Consider the following 23,133-nt stretch of genomic DNA (forward strand, 5'->3'; position numbering starts at 1 on the left):
TTAATATCGAGAGCGACCAGTCTCCTGCAGTCTCGCTGTGTGGTGGGGGTTGTCGCTGTTGTCTCGCCGGTTTATCGGCGGGGTTGTAGCCAAATCGGGAAGGTGGTAAATGCGCGCATGATAGGCGGATCCCTGTCTCGCATCTGGATATGGAGATATTCGGCTTGGACTTCTTTAGCACGACCACACCCCGCTTAGCTCTGTGGTTGCAAGGTGCTTCCGCGCATGATTCCAGGAGCTTGACTCGGGTCAAGTGAGGGAAGGAATCCTGCTTTCTCTTCGCACTGCATCGATTGCTCTTTGCATGAACGCCACTCTCAGTCTTCCACAGCCTTTTACTTGAAATTACGATTCGACCGCGCGCTATCATAGAAGGCTTGTACTCATGAGAGCCATACAGCGTGAAGATCGAAGAACAATCTCCAGTCTTATACTGTGTCTGTGGCCGACACGCACCATGATCTGACCACACCATTGAACTTTTGGGTGGAAACTAAGCGAGAGCGATAGTGCAAACATTGATCAAACTACCTTTATAGCGAAAGGACAATCGGAAGAAAGAAAATAACCCCTGACACAGAACGAGTCGGCGAGCAAACACATGGTGCAAATATTAGACTTTACCCAGAAACACCCCGAGAGATCAAAGCAAAAGGCAGAATACAAAAAAAAAGGAAAGCGAGTATTACGCCAAAGCCTAGCTTCCGTCTATCCTCCTCTAGCCCCGATCAATCACCCCCATCCATTTCCACGTCACTTTCCTCATTTCCTCTTCCTCCGTTTCGACTTCTTGCCCTCCTCGTCTTCCGTCTCCGTTTGTTTCGCCTTACTCCCCTTCCTCGTCTTCCCTCCTCCCTTCCCCCCCTGCGTCGCCACCGACATACTCCGCGTCACCCTCCCCCCCGGCGCCGCCGGCTCCGGCGGTCCCGGGGACACTTCTCTCCTCCTCTTCTTCTTCGTCGACGCCTTTGTGCCAACATCCTGATCAGTCTCAACAGCCGCTCCCGCTCCATTCCCTTCCCCATCCTCATCCTCCTCCTCCTCCTCCTCAACCACCTCAGGCAAGGTCGTCAACCTCCGCCTCCTCCCAACGAGCCCCGCAGCCGCCCCCCGCGTCCGCGCCGCAGATCCCCTCATCCGCCGGCTCGTCGGGCCGGGCGCAGCGGCTGTACCTTGTCCTTCCCGCTCCACGCTCGCCCGTCTCGTCGTAGCTGCCGTCGTCGTAGTCGTAGCCGTCGTCGTCGTCCTCGACCTCTTCTTCGGCGGCCGTTGCGCCGCTGATCCGCCGCCGCCGTGCTGCAGCTCAACAGACCTGATCGGCGTGTCCGGATCCGCGACGTCGGCCCCATCCTCCTCCTCCTCCTCGCGCCGTCCACGCTTCCGCGAAGTGGCGGGTGCTGCTGCCGCCGCCGCCGCCGCCGCCGCCGCCGCTTCCGCCGCAATCGAATGCGACCGCGAGCGCGTCCTCCTGTACGGAGCGATCTGCGGCTGAGCCTGCTGCTGCAGCGCAGCCGCCGTCGCTTCCGCAGCGGCTGCGATCGAGAGCGAGCGTGAGCGCGTGCGGCGCTGTAGGATGGCCGGGTCGATGGGCGGCGAGTGCTGCTGCAGCAGCTGCGGGTCCGGCGCCCACGTCGAGGTGGCCGGGTTCAAGACGGGGTTGTTGAGGAAGCTGGGTTGGGCCATGGGGTGGCCGATCATGGCGTATATGCCTTCGGGGGATGGGAGGGTGCTGGGCGCGGCGCCGGAGGGGGGGTAGAGGAGGTATTGTTGCGCGGCGGATGGGGAGGGGTAGGCGGGTTGTTGTTGTTGTTGGGTCTCTTGTTCTGTAAGCGCGGCTTGCTGGTCGTCGAAGACGAAAAAGTCATCGTCGTATTGGTCAAGCAATTCTCGAACTTTGGGGGTGACTTTTATTGGATTCCACTGTGGGGTTTGCGACCTTCCTGGTGACGACCCCGACGGGGCTGCCGGAGTGGGTGTCCTGGGGCCGGCGTAGGTTGCGGCCTGGTTTTGAGCTGCGTCCAGGTCGGCCTGGTTTACTCTTGGCGATCTCCGGAACGGGATTGCTTGAGAGGGTGAAGTGTGGGGGAAACGCGTCTGTCCCTGAGTCGGTTGGGGGGTGCGTGGCAGCGGTGCTTGATTAGATGGTCTGGCTTTGCTGGGAACATTCCGCGCCGTGCTTCGCTCGGGCTGTTGTTGTTCCTGCTCTTCTTCTTGTGCACGTGATATCCGTTGTATGGTCTCCCATGATGGGCTCTCGCGCGGTATGAGGGGGTTTGACTGTTGAGTTTGGCGGGGTGTAGTCCGTGCTTGTCCTTCGTGGGTTGGCCGAGGAGACGAGTTTTGCGCTGGCTGATGACCCCCTTGACGATGATGTCCGTATTTGAATGGAATTTCCGGGAGATCAGGCGCTTGCGATGGGGCTCGTCCAAATGGTACACTCGAGACAAATCTAGGTTCGTTGGAGAAATTATTCTCCCAGTAGTGATCCGCTGCAGAAATTACGTCGTGCACAAGTGCTGTGCGACGCTCAACAGCATCGTTGCTCAACCCTTCGTAGTCTCGAAGGATAGAATCCTCATCAGTAGGTACGAAATCGGGTGCGATCTGCAGCTCGAACAACTCTCTTGATTTCCAAGTGAGCCTTTGGCAACGTAGCACAATTAGAAGAAGAATGGCAGAATGGAACCGACGAACTTCGTTCTGTGTGTCGTCACAAAGGTAAGCGCGGCGCTCCTCTCGCCACTGAGGATTCCGGATCATGTCCTTTTGATGAGCTTCGCCGCCAAGCCTCACTGCCGACCTCACATAGTCCAAGAAAGCCGCTGCGTCTTGGCGCTCTTTGTACCTTTCCAATTGGCCGCGATGCTTCTTCGGACATGCTATCATGTAAAGCCCAGCCCTTTCTACGTTCATTAGGGCTTGTAGAATCTCATCACTTAGCTCTTGGCCCGCGTAGTGAAAGACAAAATGCTGATCTTCGTCACTGGAGTGATTTGGCACGGTTAGATGCTGCCTTGCGGAACGTTGGCCAATGGGAGTGGCAACATACCTTTCGTCATTGCGGAGAGAAGGTTGGCCTCCCCCATGACTAGGGGAGTCTTTGTTCTTCCCTCCTCCTGTGCCTTTCCTTTTTTGGCCTTTCTTTTTGGGTTTGTTCGCAGAACCCCCTTTGTTGGCATTGGTAGACGCCGCTTCGGCAGCCTCGTCGCCTTCGGCACCCGCTTCGTCCTCATCCGCGTGCGGTCCGGCATCGGCATCAGAAGTGTTTGCAGAGACTTGTCCCGAGCGTTTTCCCTGAGTTTCCTTCCTCTGGCTCTGGTTCCTGTCGACACCCCAGACCCATGCCGAGTTTTTACTGGCAAAAGCCTTCCAGTCCTTCACTTTCGGATCGCTTCTATAACGATACGACTCGATCTGGTCGCGCTTCGCACACGCCTTCCGAGACCGGGTGGCGTCGGCATCGTAGACAAAGGGCATTGGGAACACGTGTCGGACATTCGGACCAACTTCGTTCATGAACGATTGCTGAATACCCCATTCTTTCGTATCCTTGACCCGCACAACGTGCCAAACCGTGTTTCCAAATATCTTCCGCTTCGTGTTCTTCTGGTCCTGCGTAAGCCCCCCGTTTGCGGCGCGGGTGCCGTACAGGGTCAGCGGGTTGATGCGGTCCATGACCAAGCAGTCATGCCTGGACGCCTGGATATAGTCGCGGTCCAGGTCCTTCTCGCCCCTCGTCCTCGCCGTGACGTTGAAGCCGCCGAAGCCGGCCGACCAGTCCTCGATCTTCTTCGCCACGCGAAGCTTGGGCAACTTGGGGTCGGAGCTCCAGATGCGCTTCTCGATCTCGGCCGCCGTGACGCGGCTGTCGTACGTGATCCACGCGGCGGCGCGCCACCCTTCGACGGCGCGCGAGATGCGGCGCGGCAGGATGGGCAGGTCGGCGAGCTCGTCGCCGTTGGGGCCCAGCACGGCGTTGCCCCCGCCGTCCTTGAGCACGGGCAGCTTGCGGCTGCGCGGCTTCTTCTTCTCCTTCTCCTTCCCCTTCCCTTTGACCTCGGCCGCGACCTCGACCTCCAGGGGCCGGCGCTCGAGGAAGCCGAGCAGCCAGGGCAGGTTGCCCGCGGCGAGGTAGTCCTGGCCGCGCACGAAGTCGGTGCGGTCGCCCGCGACTTCCTTGATCCGCTGCGGCGGGTCCCAGTAGTCGGCGGCCTGGCGCTGCGCGGCGGGCACCTCGCCCTTCGGCGTCGCGATGTCGCGCGCGAGCATCTCGTGCGGCTCCATGGCCCGCGGCTGCCCGTTCGCGCCCGGGGTCGTGTAGCGGGCGTTGAAGTCCTCCTTTGTCATGGCGGACGCGGCTGTGTCGATCGGCGGCGCCCTGTTGAGCCAGACGGCGTTCTTCTTGTTGATCCAGTAGGCGACGCGCGCGGCTTCGTTGGCGTGCGAGGCGTTGGTCCGCTCTCGATCCAACCTTCTCTGCTTCTCGTCGTCGTCTCGTGGCGGGGAAGGGGTACTTGACGCGTCCGATGGGGCTACTATCTCGATATCTTCTGCATCGTCCTCGCTCGAATCCGAGTCGTCGTCGCTCGAGTCCGAGTCGTCCTCGCTCAAGTCTGAGTCGTCGTCGCTCACGAATTGCGGCTGCTGAGGAAAAGTGTCGCTCGTTTCGATATCTTGTGTGTCGGTGTTGCTCTCCAGGGCAACATCCACGCTCGATTCATCCTGGCTCTGTGACTGCCACTGCTGAATAGAAGGCGATGCTGGAGCGGAATAAACAGGTCCCCATTGTTCCGGTTGTAGTGTTGCTGGTTGGTATGACACGGCCCCTTGGGATGGAGCTGCAGGTCCATTGCCCCTACCAAGCTCCGGTCCCAGTAAGGCGTTGACCAATATCCTGTCGAATTCCTCGTCACCTGTACCATCTGTGATATTGCCTGAATAGTATCCGGCTTCGCTTTCCGAGTAGTCTTCTGACTCGTCCGTCATTTTGTCTCAATGAAGCCGTACGAAACTAGTTCACCACCACAAACAGCACTAGTAGTGGCAATAGGATATATCAAAGACTGCAACGGTGCCAGTACGGAGTCTAACACGCCCATAATTATATACTATTTCCACACGGCTTTCATTCTCATCTTCTCATCATTGTCCTTTGTGTTGTGGTAGCCGAGTGTGGATATGGGCTGGATATAAAGATGCCCACCAAATGGTCTGGGCAAAGCCTTTCATCTTGCATCCGACTTCAAAGAAACTCCATCGCCGGATTTGACTGATGGATAACCCCTCCGCATTAAGGCTAGTATAATCTCCTTCACTGCTTTGCTACAGGAAAGATGCTGGAAATTATTTTTGTGGAACTGAAAGCTGATGGACGCATGCCAAGAAATCTGAACGGCGGCCCCTGTCCCAAACCATACAACACTGACCCGGCATCCAACCATCTCTTAGTCCCAACCTGGAAAAGAATGATATCCAACTGATGACTAGAACTACGATCGCTCATGCTCTACATCCTGGTTCTGAGAAGGGTTTTGCGGGAGGTGAATGTTGCTGTGACTCCACACAGTGGAATTATGGTTGGCTGGAGCCTGAGAGCCAAATCGAAGGGCAGGATCAAAATTGGCAGTATGCGCAGCCGAAGGAGACCGCTGGGGACGCCCGTGATTTGCTGTAGCCGTCTGATCGGTGTTCGCATCCGTGCCAGGAAGAGCGTGTGAGTTGGACGACTCGGCAGGGCTGGCAGTCTGCGGAACCGGGCGCTTCTGGTTGCCCTGCTGGGAGCCAGGTCTGGCAGCGGGCTGGACATTCCACCTCCCGAGGGCCCACTCAACATCACCGCCGCCCATAGCCAGCACATCCGCCGGCGTAGGGCGCTCCCTCGGTGCCCCCGATCCCATCAGCCACATGCAGAACGAATCCTCCACCACCTCCACCATCTCGCCACACTCGACCCCATACCTCTCCGCCTCCCTCCTCTTCCCCTCCCACACCGCCAACGCCGTCTTCCGCCCCCGCACACCCCCCTCAACCTCAACCTCCCACACCGCCGTCGCCCACATCGCCCCCTCCCCACCCGGCTGCCTGACAAACACCCCCCTCACCGCACACCCCCTCCACAGCTCCCACACGCAGTTCCTCGCCACCCTCTCCATCCCCAGCTCCCCCACGATCCGCACATCCCTCTCCGTGACCCCGCCGCCGCCGCCACGCCCGGCCGCCAACGGCCGATGAAACGCCATCCCCGCATTGCCCTCGCACCACGCCACCACCGCCTCCGCAAGCGCGTCCTGCACCGCCTGCAGCCGCCCCATCGTCGACACGACGCGCATCCGCGCCGTGACGTCGAACAGCGTCGCGCACGGCTCGTAGCACAGCCACATGGCGACGCGCCACGGCTCGACCGCCGTCGAGATGGAAGGCGGTAGGATCAGTAGGTCGTACAGCGGCTGTCCGAGCGCGCCGGTCACGGGAGGGCCGTGGTTGTCGCGGAAGAGCGGGAGCGGGACGGTGGATGCGGCTGAGTGGGGGGGCGCGCTTGTTTTTTAGGACTGGGGGTTTGTGGCTGTTTTGGGGAGGGGGGACTTACCGCTTTGGTAAATTGGCGGCGCGGGCTGTTCGAGGAGACCGAGCCCGATGGGGAGGTTGGATGGGGCGGCCCAGGCTTGCAAGGGGTGGAAGGAGGTGATGTCGAGCGGGTCCGCGCCGTGGGTGGGCGGCGTGATGTAGTCGGTGACGGGGTTGTCGTGGTTGCGTGGTATGTCATTGTGGAGGCGCACGTGTGGGGGCAGGTACTGGTGCTGGGCCTGCTGCAGGGGGTGGATGGGAGTGGCTGTGGTGGGCCACGTGGGAGGCTGGTCGATGCTGTCGCTGCTGTCGCTGCTGTCGCTGGTGCTGGCGGTGTGCGAGGCGGTTTTGCTGCGGGAAGTGAAGTTAAACGTGTTGAAGTGCGGGTCATAAGTGCCTGCTGCCAGCTGCCGGCTACACCTGCGAGCAGACTCATCCGCGATGGAAGTGTTTGGCACTAAGACACCCCCACCGGATGTGTTCGAAGCTGTTGAAGTTGCGGTCGGTAGCAATGAAGGTTGAGCAGAAGCGCTGGGAGAGACGCGAGCCTCCGCCACGGGATGCGTCCTCGGCTGTTGGTCTGGCATGCTGCGTGGTGAGGTGGGGGATGTGGAAGGTAGGTTGTGGCGGACGCGAAAGGCTGTGGTGTCATCTGCCGGCGCGCCTGCCGTATCCGTGTGTGGACCTTCGGTTTCCGGAGGAACCTAATGCCCCAGAGGCAGGTGCGGACATGTGAGCAATACGTGGGCAGTAGAAGCCGATGTAGCTTTCTCAGCTGTCACATATAATCAGAGCAACTGTCCGTACGTAACTGTAAGCTTTCCGAGCTCCCATATATAGGTGCATGAGGAAAACGTCCTAATGCAGAAGTAGGATATTTGAACCGTTATATATAGTTACTTGTAGCAAAGGTGCGGGCGTATATATGAGTTTAGAGACTCCAGACCCATGCTTCAACTAACCACAGGGATTACACAGCGGACCATCATACGCAAGTCGCGGATAACACTCCATCCAACCACATACAGCACCCAAGAGTCCACCAAGGCCTCAATGCACTACTGGAAAACGTAGACATTGGACAAGCGCGCCACCATTCATCGTTCTAAGCGTACAGAGCTTTCGAAGACCGCTTATCACTTCTAAAAGATAAAGTCCGCAATTCAGAAGCTCTCGCCGGGCGCCCGGATGAGAACTGGTGGATAGCAAAGAACAATTAGGGCGGGCCATGTGAATGGCGATACTGTACGAATTCAAATCAAGAGGAAGAGAGATAAGAGGAGAGCTGGCAGACCCTCTTATCATCAACACCGACCATTGAAAACTTCCAGGTAGATTTCTACAAAGTCATCCAAATGCCACAGAACATAAGAGTATAAGTCACGAGCGAGCCGTTTGGTGGATCTGTTTCCAAACAGTGAAGTTGGACTGCAAGCTGAGTGTATAAACCGGGCAACTAAGTTGGAAACACGAACCGATTCGTGAAATTGCTTTCATCTACCCATTTGGGTGAATTAACTGGGGGGCCTCGCCCATGTCAGTTTCTCAGAAATCAGCAAAGAATAAGCTAGTCCCTCCGTCTGAATTGAAAATGGCCAGAACCATCCTTTGTCCTTGATCAAAGCGCCTCAAGAAGCGCCACGTCGATCCCAGCCCTTTGTATTCCTGACGCTTCCATCAATGCCTTTGAACGTCTCGTCCACTCTATTCTCCTCTTTATCCCTCAACACCACCCTTTCCGTCGCCGCCCTGCTTCTTGTCCGGCTTCGTTTGCGTCGCAGCGGCGGCAGCCGGCTTCGTCGCCTTCTGGCCGCGCGTCTTCGGCAGCTTGAGCCTTCCGTAATCGTCGAACAGCGGCTCGACGACGCTCTCCGCCGTGCCGACCGGTCCTCCGTTGGCCATGGGCGCGCAATCCGCCAGCGACCAGTTGCGGCCGACGCGCTTGTCCAAGCGCCAGCGAGCGCGCGGATCCTGCGTCTGTGCTAAGTGTTATCAAGTCCCAACCGAAGGGCACTGCTCTTTACACAAAGAAAAGAAAAGAAAAGAAAAGAAAAGAAAAGAAAAGAAAAGAAAAGAAAAGAAAAGAAAAAGCAAAACGGCTAGACGGTGAGTTGAGAAGGGAGAATGGATTGAGTTTGTTCATCGACTTACATCGTACGGCACGGGCAAGTTCACGGGCGGCATCTTGCCGGCGTGTCCGAAGCTGCGGCGCCACCATTCGGCGTAGCGCTCGCGCTCGCAGGCCAGCGCGGCCTCGGGAGTCAGGACGGTGTAGATGCGCGGGTCGAAGGGCGCCTGTTCGTTGGCGACGTGGAAGATGGTCATGTAGCCGACCGAGGTGGTCTTGTCGGTGGCGGGCGGCGTGGTCGCGGCGCTGCTGGTGTTGAGCGGAGCGGGACTGCTGCTGCGGACTTCGGCGGCACTGGAATGGCTGAGTGAAGTACGAGACCGGGTGTTCTTGGCGACGGGCGTCTTCGTCTTGTCGTCGGTGGTGACAATGTCGGAAGTGTTGCTGCTGGCGCTGTTGCCGACGTCGGGCTCGATCGAAGCAGCACCGGTAGCCGGTTCCTTACCAACCGCGGTGGCGGTCTCGTGCGCCTTGTCAACCGCGTCGTGGATCTTGATGGGGGAGTCATGGAGGTCCTTGGCGCTGCTACTTCCGTCGCTGCCATTATCGGCAGGCGTGCTGCTATCAGTGACGACGACTGCCGCCATCTCACTAAGCTGTTCTGCAGACGCCGAGTGTCCGGCGCTCGCGACGGCTCCTCCTTCTCCGCACTGTTCGTCGGCGTTCTTCTTACCGTGCTTGCCACCTCCGACTACGCCGTACTCGCCGCCTTCGAGGTTCTTGTTGAGCACGTTGGGCTCACCCGCGTTGGTGCGCGGTCCGACATCAGAAGACTCCTCCACACCGCGGTCTTCGGCGACAGTAACAGTCTCATTCTGGGCTCCTTCCATAGCAGCCGAAGAGCGCTCCTCACTCGAGACCTCACCAACACTCGCGGGGGTGGCGGCAGAAGCAGAGGCCTCAAGTGTAGCAGAAGAAGCAGCCGCCTCACTCTCACCTGTCTCACCCTCACTGGCCTCACTGGCCTTACCCTCACCCGCATCCCGCGCCTCCCTCTCCCGCTCCTGCCTCTCCACAATGGCCCTCGTGTCCTCCTCCCCCGTGATGCGGCCGGCCGCAATCATCTGCGCGCGGATGCTCGCCTCGATCTGGGCCATCATGTCGCGCTCCGCGGCCGAGTACGTGGGCGCGTCGGCGGCGAGGTTGCAGCAGCCGCACGTGCGCGTGTCGTGATCGATGGCGGCAGCCGCACTGGACGACGACGACCCAGCACCACCGGTGGCGGACGTGGTTTTGTTTTTGCCTTTGCCTTTGGCTTTGGGCTGCTTGCGGGGTGCCATGGTGGTGGCGGCGGTTCGTGGCTTAGAAGGGTGTTTTGCGGAGTTCGGTCCTTGGATGGGACGGGAAGTGTGTGTGGATGTGGAAGGATGGGTGAGGGGGGTGGAAAGGTTGGGTTTTATGTGCGTGTGAGGGTATGGGTTGGGGTGAGAGCGCGCGCGTGCGCACGTGCGGTAGCATGCGAACGCGCGGTGCGGGTGCGGGTGCGCCTGCCTGCGGTAGGCCGTCGCAGGCGAGGCTGTCTGGCGGCTCTTGCTGCTCTGCTGGTCTAGTACTGGAAGGCTGTAGAAGCGGCGGGAATCGTTAATTTCGTGGGCTGGTTCCTAGATTATTCGGTAGGTGCGGCGGATGCGGGCGGGTGAAGAGCTTGTTTGGCCAGCGGCTTCTTCACTTGCCGATTACACGAGTATTTCACGTTTGGGTACATAGATCTTGCAGGTGAGTGATTTGTGTATTGAGATCCTCTGATTCCCAGTCGCATGAGGATATCTTCGCAGCAATGGAAGCAAGAAATCGGAACAGAAGACGCTTAGTCTCGTGCACCAACGAAGGCGTCCGGTCACTTAAACTTTCTCTGCGGTGTAGTAGACTCGACGACTCATATGGTGGACCCTCAGCATCTAATTCTGCTACTACGCTTGGATCTGTACAGGTTTTGCTTATACGGAGCTTTAGACTTCGAGGCGGGCTCCAAGTAAGCTATGAAGATGAAAGATGAATCCGCCACTCGTGCGGTATCTCGCATCCATACGCGAGGTTTCCCAATTTCCGCAAAGATCTGGAAGAGTCTAATCTTTGATGGGAGGGTTTACAGTCCGCATGGCCAAGGAATTTGTAGCCTTAGTGAAGCTGTACGTAGGCTTCGTTTCCCGGTCGTAGGCGCAGCGGCTTGTGCTTACCATCGAAGCGCTCGTCCTATTCAACTGTAGCGGAAGATATCGGTTCTAGAGCCTCACATCCTGCGGCATCCCGCTTCTGCTACCGGTCTTCGAGAATCTCGGTCAGCGCCGTCAGAAATAATCTGTCATGGCCTCCCAAATGCCGTATCAGCAATGGCAATCTGTGTGTTTGCAAATGGTTCCTCGATTATCTTTGATTGTGAGCTACAGAATCTACCATACCTCTGCCTCTGAATCTCCCAAAGAGATCAATGTAAAGAAATTCTGAACGGTCTTTGTAATCCCGTCGCAGAACAATAAGCCTTTTCCGCCATCCATATCCCAATATCGGTATAACCCCACCAACCATTCACATCCCAATATCGGTATAGCCCCACCAATCATCCAAGCAACCCCTCCAAACCAATCCTCGACGCAAAAGAAACCGTTACAGCCCCATCCACAACCAACCCGTCGTTCCGACCACCCCCACCATCTGGCATCAACTACCCCATCACCATCTCCACAAATGAACCTAAACCCCCCTCCCTTTCCCCCCAACCACCATCAACGAACCTACCCCTCCCTTTCCCCCCAACCACCATCAACGAACCTACCCCTCCCCCTCAGCCCTGCCTCCCACCCACCGGCCACTCCCCATCCCCGTTACCACCACCCGCACCCGGCGGCGGCCTCATCCCCACCCTCCACACCGCCGGCATCCCCACATCCAGCCTCAGCCTCGCCCACACGTGTCCGGGCGGCGGCGCGTCGTACGCCGCCTCCACCGCAGCCGCCGCTGTGGCGCCACCAACATCCCTGCCACCGTTACCACTTCCGAAAGTGGCTGCGTACCACACGAGGTACCGCTCCATCTCCGCGGCTTCGGCCTCGCGCGGCGTGAGGCGCGCGTAGGTGGCGGTCGAGACGCCGGGCGGGTAGGCGGCGATGGCGCGGAGCTCGTGGGGGGTGAGAGGGGTTGGGGTGGGGTTGGGGTTGGGGGCGTGGTGGTGCTGTTGCGGGGGTTGGTGCTGCTGTTGGGTTTGTTGTTGCTCGGGGATTGGGAGGTGGCGTGTTGTGGGGAACAAGCCGGGGGAAGAGCGCAGGATGCGGTCGCCGAGGGAGACGATCTGCGTGAGGAGTTTGGCTTGGGCGGTCTGGGCGATTTGGGTTGACTGGGCTTGGGCCTGGGTGTTGGCGCCGCTGTCTGTGTGAGAGTTGGTCTCGTCGACGTGCGTGGCGGGCGTGGCGGCCGTGTTGGCCGTGTTGGACGGATCGACGGCGGTGCCGGCGGCGGGCTCGGAGTCGATGCGGGGGCGCTTCGACGTGGTGTTCAACGCTATGCTCAGAGATGCAGCGCGGGGGCGCTTGTGCTGGATGGTGCCGCTGTCCTGGTGCCCGCCGGCGGCGCTTGCAGAGGAGCTTCTCTCTTGCTCGGAAGTTGTCTGGGTTGGAGCGGCGTCGGGAAGGTGCTCGGCCTCGTTCGAGATGCTGTCAACTTCGCTGTTCTCTCTGTTGGCGCTAGTAGGGGTGAAGGTATCACGATCGCTGGGAAAAGTGGGCTGGATTTGCACAGTCTGCGGGCAGGGGGTGTCAGAATGCGTTTTCAGGTTTGGCGAGGGCGGGGGCGTTGACTTACGGTCATCTGGTGTTCGCGGACCGCATCCGCGAAAGCTGCCGAGACATCGGCGGAGCGTTTCGGCGTCGCAAAGTGCGAGGGCGTCTCATCATCCTTCGAAGAGGACTCCATGTCTACGTCAAAGTATGACTTGAAGTTGGAGCTCACGCCTGGAGGCGGGTTGATCATACGATCCGACTGCTCGCGCATCTCGGTGTCCTGGACATTTGAATTGTCTCGCTCAGAGCTGTGACGAGAAGCATCTGGAGGCAACTCGTATGTGGAAGTTCCGGGAGCTACAGTCAGCTTATCCACCGGCACAGTCGAAGTGTACGGATAGCTCGGGAAAGTGATGGAAGTTTGCTGCTGCTGAGAAGCAAATCCGCTAGGGCTCGAGGGATCAGTACCACCGGGTGCAATGGTAGTATTGAGCTTGATGTTATCGAGGTATGGGTTACGCGGGAGGGAACCTGCGCTCTGTAGGCCTGGGATGAAAGTGCCCTGTAGGCCTGGGATGGAAGAGGCGAGGCTCTGACCGGCACCTCCAAGGGACTGTGTAGCGCTGGGATGCTGTCCCGTCGAAGCCGCGTCGTCGCCATCCTTGTTGCTTCCATCACTCGGGAATATCTCGTTGCGAAGACTTGATCCTGTCACATCTATCAGTGGTGTGAATACGATCTTACCACGGCTCTCCAAAAGAACATACCTTGAACGGGCGTCGCGTTGTTCGGTCCGCTTCCCTTCGGATCGGCCTTCTTGGCGCGTTTACGCGGGGTTTTGGTCTTCTTCTCCGCTGAATCTCCAGTTTCTTCTGCTTTCTTCTTGGACGCAGGCGTCTTCTTCTCCTTCGGTGCTCGCGGTGCGGGCGAGTTCGTAGTGTTCCTCTTGCGCGGCGTCTTGCTCGTCGGTGCTGCACTGACTTGGTTGGCCTCGCTGTTGGGGCTGCGCAACTCGCTCTGCGACGACATGACCGGAGGAGCGGTCACGGGACCCATCGCACTCTGGCGTGCAAAAGGTAGAAGCGCGGCACTTGGCTGAGGGCCAGTGCCTGGGACCGGGGTGCCCATGCTGCTGTCGTGACCTGCGGCGGACGTCGTGTCAAGCGCCAGGAGCTGAGCTTGAGTCGTCATCTGAGCGACCGTGGTATCCGGAGCTTGCGCAGCCTGAACAGCGTCACTAGAGCCGGGCTCGGCCGGTGACATGGTGTCGCCCGCTGGCTTCGTTAAGAGATGGGCGTACCAAGCGTCTGGTCCCAGACGTGCGCCCGGGGACGGACTGCTGGATGGAGAGGAAGAAGAGGCCGCGGCGGCAGCCGAGGACGGCTGAAGGGAGTCTTCTGCCATGATTCGTTCGGTGCGCGCAGTCGTGTCGTGGGTCGCGGTCGTTGTCTGCGCAGCGCGTGTGGTGTTAATGTCACTAGCGGGCGTGGCGGCACCTGAAATCCCGTCCGTAGCCCTACCCGCGGCACCTGATTTCTTCTTCGGAGACTTTGCCCGCTTCGTTGTGGTACCTTTCCGCAAAAACACAATTTAGTGGCAACAAATACTCTCCTCCTTACGACGTGAGTGAGCCAACTTACCAGTCTTTCCTTTCGACTTCCTCCTCCGCTGATGGTTTCCGTACTCGACGTCCGTCTCGCATTCCTCAGCCGACAGGTTAGCTTTCACGCAGCCCGCACACGGCTTGCCACCAGTGCAGCCCTTCTTCACGGATTTGCAACGCAAGCATCGCCGGAGAAGCGCGAGCCGTTCAACATCAGTGTCACTGGACGCCGCGTTCGTGTCGTGAGGCTCTGTCGTGACGGGTGTCTCCGAGCGACGAGAGGCTTGCAGTCCTGGCTTGGGGGTCTTGCTCATCTGCTGTTGATTCGACGCTGTGAGATTAGCAATGGATTGCTGCTCTGTGGTCGGGGTGGTCTGGGAACCTGTGGCCAAGGTGGCAGTGGTGGAAGGTCGCTGCTCAGAGACCACATCTAGCGTGGAAGTGTTTGCTTGACTTGTTTGCTGCTGCTCGCCTGGCTGCTTGCTCGACTGCTCGTCCGACGCGATGTTTGGGTTGCCGGACAAGAGGGTCAGGCCCGGAACACTCTCCTTGTCTTGTAAATCCATGGCGAGCTCGAGGCAAGGTGTGATCTTTTTGACTTGACGGGCAGTACTGATTGGGTGATGGTCAGAAAAGAAGATGCAGTGGAGAGAGATGTTTTGAAGATATGTGACCTAATAGTGATACTTTATCACGTGCGGCTTCTGACTGGTCGACCACGCTAGTGATTCGCCACCGAGCTCGAGGATGCACGGGGCACATCAGATTGCGCTGCAGGTGAGTCTTGGACCTCGCTGCCGTTCTCACTTGGTCTCAATGTGAGAGCTGTGTCTTAGAGCCTCACCTAATTACTTCATCTCAACCTCAAGCAAGAGTAGTTGCAGTAGACAAATCCACAGAATGCATTTTGTTCACTCGTCGAAGATGGACTGCATCAATTAAAGATCAAGACCTAGAATCAAGATATGAGATCTTCTTCATCCAGGCGCGGAGGTTCAGTACGACGAGGTCGTTGCAGGGATGTGAGCGAGCTAGCCGTGATAGGCAAGCGCCGCTAAGCTAATTCCTACCCAACCTGAACCTCACCCTTCCCTTCCCTTCCCTTCCCTTCCATGTTCTTTTGTTCCCCGGGAATACCGCAGAAATACCCACACAATCGCCGTGCAGAGAAAACCCCAATTTAACCATCATCAAACCACGCATCCAAACAGCATGCGGGCCATCCGCTTAAAGAAATGCAGCCGGACCAAACCCAAGACCCAATACCGTCCAACACCTCACTTCGGAGGCACCTCCAATACCATCGTGTGTTCGCCAGAGTCGTGCACCAGCTGACACGATACTGCACCAACACAGTCTCACTTTCGCTGCTGCTGACGCTGCTTCTTCTCCTGCGCAATCCGTGCTTCTTCTTGCTGTCTCTGCGCCGCGTATGTCCCAAGCGAGATGGGTCCGTCCGGTCCGAAATCGAGATTGAGGTGGAGCGGAGGAGAGTACCGCCTAGGCAAATGCGAGGAGACGGCGGCAGGACTGTCGCTATCACCAGGCGCCGGCGTAGAGTGACGAGTGGCGGCCGTCGTCGTCGTCGTCAGCATAGTCGTCGGTCCGGCCGCAGATGGAGTGTTTGAGCCGCTGCGAGCGTCGTGGAAGGCCGGCGGGCTGCAGTTCTCGGACACCCCGCCGTCTCCCTTGTCCTCTGAGTCCGACGGCACCTCGTTCGTACTCTCGTACCGACAATCTCCCCACTTCTTGTTGACCCGACAGCAATTCACGCACGGCCACAGCCGATCGCACCCTCTCTTCCTCTTGGTCGAGCACTCGACGCAGATATGCGCATGCTTGACGCCGTGGATATTGATGTTGTTGGTCTTCTTGCCGCCGCGCTCGAGGGTGAGGTGATGCAAGCGCTGCGTCTCCTGCGAGCAGCGGAAGTCGGGGTTGGTGGCGGTGGGACCGTAGGGAGGTGGGGGCGAGAGAAGTGTGCGCTTCGTTGCGGAGCCAGCGGCCTCGATGGCGGGGGTCTCGGTGATGGACATGGCATTTGTCATGCCTTCGATGTGCGCGGTAGCATCGGCTGGCTTGCTGGTGGAGTCATCGCCACCCTGTTGGCTGTCAGCGATGGCGGCAGCTTGTGCGGCGGAGCGCGCGCGCGCGGCACGCCGGGTCGTCACGGCGGGAGCGGGGGCGGTCGCAGCGGTCTTGGTGTTGGCGCTGGTACGCGCGACAGAAGACAATCTTGATGGCGCGTAGGACGGCTCTCGTGAACGCGGAGCGGGAGGCACGGGTTGAGGCGCGGGCGCAGGCGCGGGCTGCGCAACCGGGTCTTGAACGTGAGGCCGAACCGGGTTGGCGGTGTTATCTGTAGGAACTAGCGGATATGGAGAAGGATACGCTGGCTTGCCCGAAGGAGGGAGCGGGTAACCTCCATGGTGCATCTTCTGCTCGACTTGAGGTGTCGGACTTCCCGCCTGACCGGGATGCGCGGTAGCGCCGTGGTGCGGCGGGTCTGAACTACCTGCATGGCTGTTGACGGGTTGCATCTGGCCGCCGAGTGGGTTTGGATAGTAACCGGGCGGCATCCAGGCATGTGGAAACTGTTGCATCTGCGGATGAGGAGGATAGCCGGGGTATGGAATCTGCTGGAACTGAGGGTGCTGTCCAGGCTGAGGGTGCTGCAGGGCGCCTGGATGGACCTGAGGACCATCCGGGGCTGGCGCCGGCGGAGGTTGTTGGAACTGCCCCTGCGAAGTTTGGTCACGCGAACTGTTCTCAAGCTGCTGAGGCGGAAAGTTGTGAGGATAACCTCCGTATCCCATCGGCGGGTAGTAGGGTGCGTAGGGCGGGTTGCCATATTGAGCGTATGGCTGAGGCGGGTTTCCGACGACCTGTTGCTGCTCCGGGTGAGGTTGAGACTGAGGTGGAAAACCGAAGGCGTACGGGTTGTACGGCTGGCTCACATGCCACTGAGCTTGAGGATTATCTTGCTGCTGTTGCTCAACCTTCGGCTCTTGTGGTGGGCTTCCCTCAGGCGGGCCCTGCGACAGCCTATAGTAGGGTGCGCCGGGCTGAGTCTGTCGATCATCCGCATCCATCTTCTTGCAAGGTCGAAAAGGTGGAGAAGGTGGAGGAGGATGAAGGGTAGAGGCTCGAGGAAGCCCTTTTGTAGACGAGCGTGCCAAGCGAATGTCAGTGACAAGTGAACGCGGCGCTCGATTCTTGAACGCTCTGCCTTTGAGCGGGCAGGCGCATGCTATGATCGGCTCCAAGAACCTTCGCGGCGTGATATCGGGGATGAATGGTCACCCGCCGTTTGCTACCTACAAGCGCTGCATTTGGGGCGGAGAGTAAGATCCAATGCACGTGATGATTTGTGCTTGATGAAACTATGAAATAGAGCTATAACAACGCTCACCATACAAAGCAAGCTATCTGTGGCTCTATGAAAGAACGCGCGGAATCCCATACCGCACGGTGTGGCTCGATGGCCTTTGGCGTCTCCGACTATAAAACACAAAAAGAAAAAATAAGAAAGCACATCTGTCAAATCCAAAGATACAAAGAAAATTCAAGTGATACAGCGCTAATAAAACAATGGAAGCTATTACTTCTCCGCCCATGTGCTACACCATTTTCTCCCCATAACCTCTTTTTCTACTGAACCAGCTTCGTTCTACGGGAGTAGCTCTCATCTCATGCCGCGCCTATTGGTCGTCCTTCATTTGAGAAGACCTCGCTTCCGCTTCCGCCTTCACCTCGGCCAAGATACTCCCCATCTGACCAAAGCTTGCCATAGGCATCTTGAACGAGAACATGGTGTTGTTCTCATTGTCCACCGGCGAAGAGGGCGAAGAGGGCATGGTGCTGTTCTCGCTGCCCATCTCTGGCGACGAGAGTGTCGTCTTACTGCTCTCACCATTTGTCTGGGGCGAAGCCGGCGTCGTGTCAGTCTCACCACCATCCCTCGCATCGTTGTTCGAGCCATAGAACCCTTGGACCCGCTGCAGCACCTCCTTTCTGTCAGAGCCCGCCGCCTGAATCAACTCGGACGTCTTCTGCCCGATGCGCCGCAGCGTGGAATCCATGATGCGCTCCATAGCCGTGGGCTCGCGACCAGTCGCCAACTCCAGCTCGAGCACCGCATCCGCGCTGCCGTCGTCGTCCTCCTCCGTCTCCCGATCCTTCACATCGAACGCCTCGCGCTCGACATCTTTCAGCTCGTACCCCTTCCTCGTCGCAATCGCCCTCACCCCCTCACGCACCTCAACCGGTATCGTGCTGCCCACACGGCCCCCCCGCGGCACCGCCAACCCCATCTTCCTCCGCAACGCATTGCACTCCTTATGGCTCTCCCTCAGCATCATGCCCAACGCATCCAAATTCCCAAAATAAAACCGCAGCTCCTCCCCCCACAGCTCCCGATCCCTCACACAATGCTTCCGATGATGCTCCACCACCCCCCGCTGCTCCGCGACCACGCGCTCGGCATCCAGCATCGCCCCCATCGCCTCGCACCACGCCGCATGCAGCCGCCTGTTGCACTCCCTGCCGAACGCCGCGAAATCGGGCGTGATGGCCGACCAGTGGCACAGCAGCTCGCCCTGCAGCTTCGCGACGCGCGCGCGCAGGACGGGGACCTCGGCCGCGAGGGGCCGCAGCCGCGTGGCTTCGGCGGTGAGGTGCGCGATCTGCGAGCCGGACACGACGGCCAGTTCCCATTCGAGGTCGTTGATGTCTTTTTCGTGGGAGGCGAGCAGCGCGGAGCGCGCGGCGAGGGTGTTGGAGAGGGTTTGGATCTGGGCGCTGGAGGCGTCGGCGGCGGCGGTGGCGGCGGCGGTGGAATGGTTGGAGTCGGGCGGGGTGGTGGTGGATAGGGTGGCGATCTGGGCGTCGCGGGAGGCGAGGAGGCGGTGGAGGTGGGCGTTCTCGTGCACGAGGTCGTCCCAGCCGTCGCGGTCGAGCTGCTTGCTGAGGCGTTCGATGGCGGTTTCGTAGCCCTTTGCTTCTTGTTCGCGGCGCTCGGCGAACTCGATGAAGCATTCGCATTGCTTCTCGACTTCGGCCAGCTCGGCCTTGGTGTGGGCGTGCTCCGCCAGGGCGGACTCGAGCTTGTCGATTAGGTCCAGCCCCCTGTCGGCGGCGAGCAAGGCGCGCTTGTCGGCCTCTTGGGCCTTTTCGTTGGCAGCATCGAGTGCGGTCAGGCGGAAAGAGGCCATGTCGCAGGCCTCTTGCTTCGCGGTGCATGCCTGTTCCTTCTCGTAGTTCGCCTGGGCGACCATGTCACGGAGCTGGCAGCACTTGTCGTGGAGGTTGTCGCGCTCGATCATGACCTGTTCATGGCTCATGCGGTAGTATTCCTTCTCTGCAGTGATTTGATCCAGATCTCGACTCTGGAGGGCGCCAAGCTGCTGGTTCAAATGGTCGTTCTGAGCCATCTGTTTTTCCAGCACCTGCATCAGGGCGTCCGTCTCGCCCTGCTTCTGGCCGAGCTTGGCATTTGCCGCGGACATGGCTTCACTGTGACGCCTGGTGCGATCTCTCTCCTGGACAACAAGGTCAGTACAAGAGTACTTGTTGTATTTGCCAGTCAGCGGGTGGGTATCCGGCTTACTCTGCTGTTGAACTTCTCCTGAAGCTTCGTAAGTTCGGCCTTGAGGTCATCCAGCTCGTCCTCATGCTCCTCTTGGAGCTTCTTCATCTTCTGCTCGTGAAGGGCATCCGTCATGCCGTAGTACTCGCCGTCCTTCTCGATGTAGCCGAGGACCTCGCCCCAGACTGGAGCGGGTGCATTGTCGGCCTTGCGGTTGCCGCCGTCATGGACAGCACGGGAGAAGGCTGAGCCTGAATCACGTAGGCAGTCGTGGGCCAGGAAAACGAAACCCTGGACAAGGTGGAAAATGACCATGCCAAGGGTGACGAGCAGCATGGAGCCCATGCAACGGCCGATGCGGGCTGTGATCGAAGCGCGACCACACTGGGGGTTGGTGTTTTCAAGCATTGCGTCGGGGTTTGTGGGAGCGGTTGCAGTGCTCGGGTGGACGCAAGTCAGAAGGTAGATTGAGGGAAGAAAGAAGGAAGAGGGTAGACGGAAAGTGGTGAAGGGCTTAAGTAGGGCAGAGTAACAGTGACCGCTGTCAAACCCCACAGGCAAAAGCCGGCCGGCGAAAGCCCATGTGTTAAGTGACAGGCTCTCTACGAAAGACTTCCGCCTGGTGTTAACCGTGCTCGGCGTCGACTCGTTCGGCACAGTCGAAACCACCTAATGTAGTTCTCAGGAACACAACTCACTTGCGTCTGGTCCACTACTAGAACGACACAACTTGTCATCCCTTAGTATCTTACCAACTTCTCTCAGATCTGCTATTTGGAACCACTGTTGAGTACCCAAATATCAACATCTACTCATGCCACGTCAACGTGGGCGCTTGAAGACGTTGGGCACAAATAGTAGCAGTCAGGGAACTCCGTTTGAATCCTTTTTTTTATTCTATGTTTTACAACTATATAGTCCTTTTTCTAGTTTTCCATAAACCAAGCCACTAATCAATTTCTCAAAGCGGGACCTATAGTCCAGACAAAACAGTGAGTTGTGAGAAACCGCTAACATGCTAAACGGATGACAAGAGTAAAGAGCGCAAGACGACAATGCTCGAACTTATCTTCTCGCGACATCCCTAATTCCTTACTCCTCCGCCACACCAAGATACGTCGAGCATGCGTTTCCGCCATTTCTTGTCAAGGTCCAGGCGCGGGAAGTTAGCGGCTGATCAGTTCTGCTTCGCGAGCTCAGCCTCCCGGGCCAGACGGTCCTTGCGGCAGTCCTCAAGAATGTCGCAGAGGTTGTTGTACATGCGATCGAAGACGGCCTCCTTGATGTGCTGGGTGCCGCCCTCGGCCCTCTCGCGTTGATCGACCTGCTTCTTCCACTTCATGCCCCAGTTCCACGTCTCAGCCCTCGCCTCACGCTCACGCTCGTACTGCTCTTGCAGCTTCTCCGCACGCTCCCACTGCTCTTGGCCCAGCTTGTGCACCTCTTTCGTTACCTTCTCCGCCTTCTCCGCTTTCGCCTCCATCTCCATCGCATACTTCCTCAGCGCATCAAACTTCTCCACGCTCTTCTCCTCCCACGCCTTCGCCTTCTCCCCCTCCGCCTTCAACTCGCCATTCTCCTCTTTCAACTTGGCATTCTCCCCCTTCAACTTCTCCACCTCTTCCTTCAACTTCTCCACCTCCTCCCCTCCAGCACCAGTAGCACCACCAACACCAGCACCACCAACACCCCCGCCCCCCATCGCCAACTCCTTCACCTTCCCATCCCTCCTCTCAATCGCGCCCCACAGCGCCATCTCCTTCTCCCGCGCCTTGCGCAGCTCCTCCTCCGCCGCGCAGATCACCTCCGCCTTCTCCCGGCCGGCCTTCTCCTCCGTCTCCTTGACCTTCAGCAGCAATTCGCGGATCTTGTTCATGCCGAGCGTCTGCGCCTCTTCGCTCGCCGCGAGCTGCGATTCCAGGGCCGCGATGCGGGAGTGGGATCCCGCGGTGGTGGTGGTGGTAGCGGCGGATGGTTTCAGGGTGGGGGGGTTGGTGACGGTGCGGGCGAGGCCGCCGACGCCGCTGTCGTTCTTGTTGGTGTTGTTTTTGTTGTTCTTGTTGTTGGGGACGTCGACGGCGAAGCTGACTTGGCGACGAGGGGGAGCCGGAGCCGGAGCGGCTGCTGTCTTGGTCGGGCTGCTGGGGGGCGTCGTGGACTTGGAGAAGTTGATGACGGCGGTGCCGGTGGCGGCGGTGCCGGTGGTCGTCGTCGTCGTCGGCTTAGACTGGGTGGTGGGAGCGTCGCGGGACTGGATGGGGAGCTGGGTTTGGCGGGGATTGAAGGATGGCGTGGGGTTTTTGTTGTTGTTCTGGTTGCTGTCGATGGTAGCGGTGGTGGAGGGGTCGGAGCGCGGATGCTTGAGGGTCGGACGCTCGATGACGCCGCCGTGGCGCTTCTCCTGGGCGAATGGGGTGGTGCCGCCCATGACGACGGTTTGCGAGAAGATTACTTTCATGTCGTTGTGGTTGTGCTTGTTGGGCGTGGAAACGGTATCTCCGGTGGTGTTGGCGGCCTGGCCGGCCTTGACCCAGTCGGAGAAGCAACGCATGCTATCGGAGAGTTTGTCCGTCATGTCTGCGGACGGGTTGGCGTGGATACAACGGGATGGTCCTGCTCAAATGTAAGATCATAGCGCGAAATGGGATGGGGTATGTATCTACCAGTATGTTGATTTAAGATCAGAGAGCGCCGGTCTCTTCTTGGTCAGAAACGCGGGTGGATTGGTAGATGGCAGCTGTCTTGGACAACGGGCGGAAAGTTAATCTTAGTTGAAGAGGGTTGGATGGGTCCTGAAGAAATTCTGAGTATTTTGTAGTTGGAAGCTTCTGTGACTGGACCCGGGGGAGGGGCTTGGATTGAGCGCCACGTCCCGTCGCCGCGGGTGGTAGTTTGGATTGCGCCTGACAACCCTGGTGTTAGCAGATCTAGAGTCGGTCATGGGGTCCCGGTGAGCCAATATGCAGTTTCTGAATCCGGCTCACGATGATGTCAATGGTGTTATTGTCAGCACATGATCATTTAGCTGACACCACAGGCAACGAAGTGTTCTCTCAAACCTCAATGATGAGACGACCAACGTAAGAATACGTACAAACTCAGCTTTTCTTAAACTGTAGACTGCGTAGAAGTCATACGCTGATAGATCTATGGAATATAGACTGGTGTCAGGAAGTGATACTAATACCGCAGCGTACAGGTACATACAAAAACAATTAGAGCAAATCAGCCATAGAGCTTAACTGCATTCACGAACTCTTTTCCTTTGTACCACGAATGTAACCCGCCAGCGTAGTCTTCCTGTTAATTCCCTTTGATGAGTTTCTCATTCTACGTGCCGGGGTCAGCGAATGGGTCGTGAAAGCCCAAGAAGTCATTGTTTAGCAAGATTGAATATATTACAAGTGTCTTTGTCTATCTGACAATGCGATGCAAAACATACAAAGCTGGATTTACACCTACGATGCGTTTACTGGAGGATGTTGCTTTGGGAGACGTCTGATGAAATTTCTGATCAACTTGACGCTATCGATGTAAT

The 23,133-nt window shown here is 58.3% G+C and overlaps 7 protein-coding genes across 7 annotated transcripts; all 7 read right to left on the reverse strand.

The window, feature by feature from the left end:
- Positions 1-762: 762 nt before the first annotated feature.
- BKCO1_3000185 (uncharacterized protein) lies at positions 763-4,986 on the reverse strand (the record flags this gene model as incomplete). Its single annotated transcript, XM_020274080.1, has 1 exon — positions 763-4,986. The coding sequence occupies one exon, from the start codon at positions 4,984-4,986 to the stop codon at positions 763-765; it is 4,224 nt and encodes a 1,407-aa protein (XP_020134454.1).
- Positions 4,987-5,489: 503 nt separating this feature from the next.
- BKCO1_3000186 (uncharacterized protein) lies at positions 5,490-7,151 on the reverse strand (the record flags this gene model as incomplete). The annotated part of the gene is made up of 2 exons (XM_020274081.1): positions 5,490-6,517; positions 6,587-7,151. The coding sequence occupies 2 exons, from the start codon at positions 7,149-7,151 to the stop codon at positions 5,490-5,492; spliced, it is 1,593 nt and encodes a 530-aa protein (XP_020134457.1).
- A 1,129-nt stretch (positions 7,152-8,280) lies between these two features.
- Positions 8,281-9,972, reverse strand: BKCO1_3000187 (uncharacterized protein; the record flags this gene model as incomplete). The annotated part of the gene is made up of 2 exons (XM_020274082.1): positions 8,281-8,541; positions 8,716-9,972. 2 exons carry the CDS (start codon positions 9,970-9,972, stop codon positions 8,281-8,283), a joined length of 1,518 nt encoding a protein of 505 aa, XP_020134456.1.
- Positions 9,973-11,474: 1,502 nt separating this feature from the next.
- BKCO1_3000188 (uncharacterized protein) lies at positions 11,475-14,574 on the reverse strand (the record flags this gene model as incomplete). Its single annotated transcript, XM_020274083.1, has 4 exons — positions 11,475-12,425; positions 12,488-13,113; positions 13,173-13,976; positions 14,046-14,574. The coding sequence occupies 4 exons, from the start codon at positions 14,572-14,574 to the stop codon at positions 11,475-11,477; spliced, it is 2,910 nt and encodes a 969-aa protein (XP_020134462.1).
- A 792-nt stretch (positions 14,575-15,366) lies between these two features.
- Positions 15,367-17,100, reverse strand: BKCO1_3000189 (uncharacterized protein; the record flags this gene model as incomplete). The annotated part of the gene is made up of 1 exon (XM_020274084.1): positions 15,367-17,100. The coding sequence occupies one exon, from the start codon at positions 17,098-17,100 to the stop codon at positions 15,367-15,369; it is 1,734 nt and encodes a 577-aa protein (XP_020134461.1).
- Positions 17,101-17,709: 609 nt separating this feature from the next.
- BKCO1_3000190 (uncharacterized protein) lies at positions 17,710-20,003 on the reverse strand (the record flags this gene model as incomplete). The annotated part of the gene is made up of 2 exons (XM_020274086.1): positions 17,710-19,548; positions 19,617-20,003. 2 exons carry the CDS (start codon positions 20,001-20,003, stop codon positions 17,710-17,712), a joined length of 2,226 nt encoding a protein of 741 aa, XP_020134522.1.
- Positions 20,004-20,772: 769 nt separating this feature from the next.
- On the reverse strand, positions 20,773-22,170 carry BKCO1_3000191 (uncharacterized protein; the record flags this gene model as incomplete). The annotated part of the gene is made up of 1 exon (XM_020274087.1): positions 20,773-22,170. The coding sequence occupies one exon, from the start codon at positions 22,168-22,170 to the stop codon at positions 20,773-20,775; it is 1,398 nt and encodes a 465-aa protein (XP_020134589.1).
- Positions 22,171-23,133: the final 963 nt, after the last annotated feature.

This window comes from Diplodia corticola (genome assembly GCF_001883845.1).
Source record: "Diplodia corticola strain CBS 112549 chromosome Unknown scaffold3, whole genome shotgun sequence".
Taxonomy (NCBI): domain Eukaryota; kingdom Fungi; phylum Ascomycota; class Dothideomycetes; order Botryosphaeriales; family Botryosphaeriaceae; genus Diplodia; species Diplodia corticola.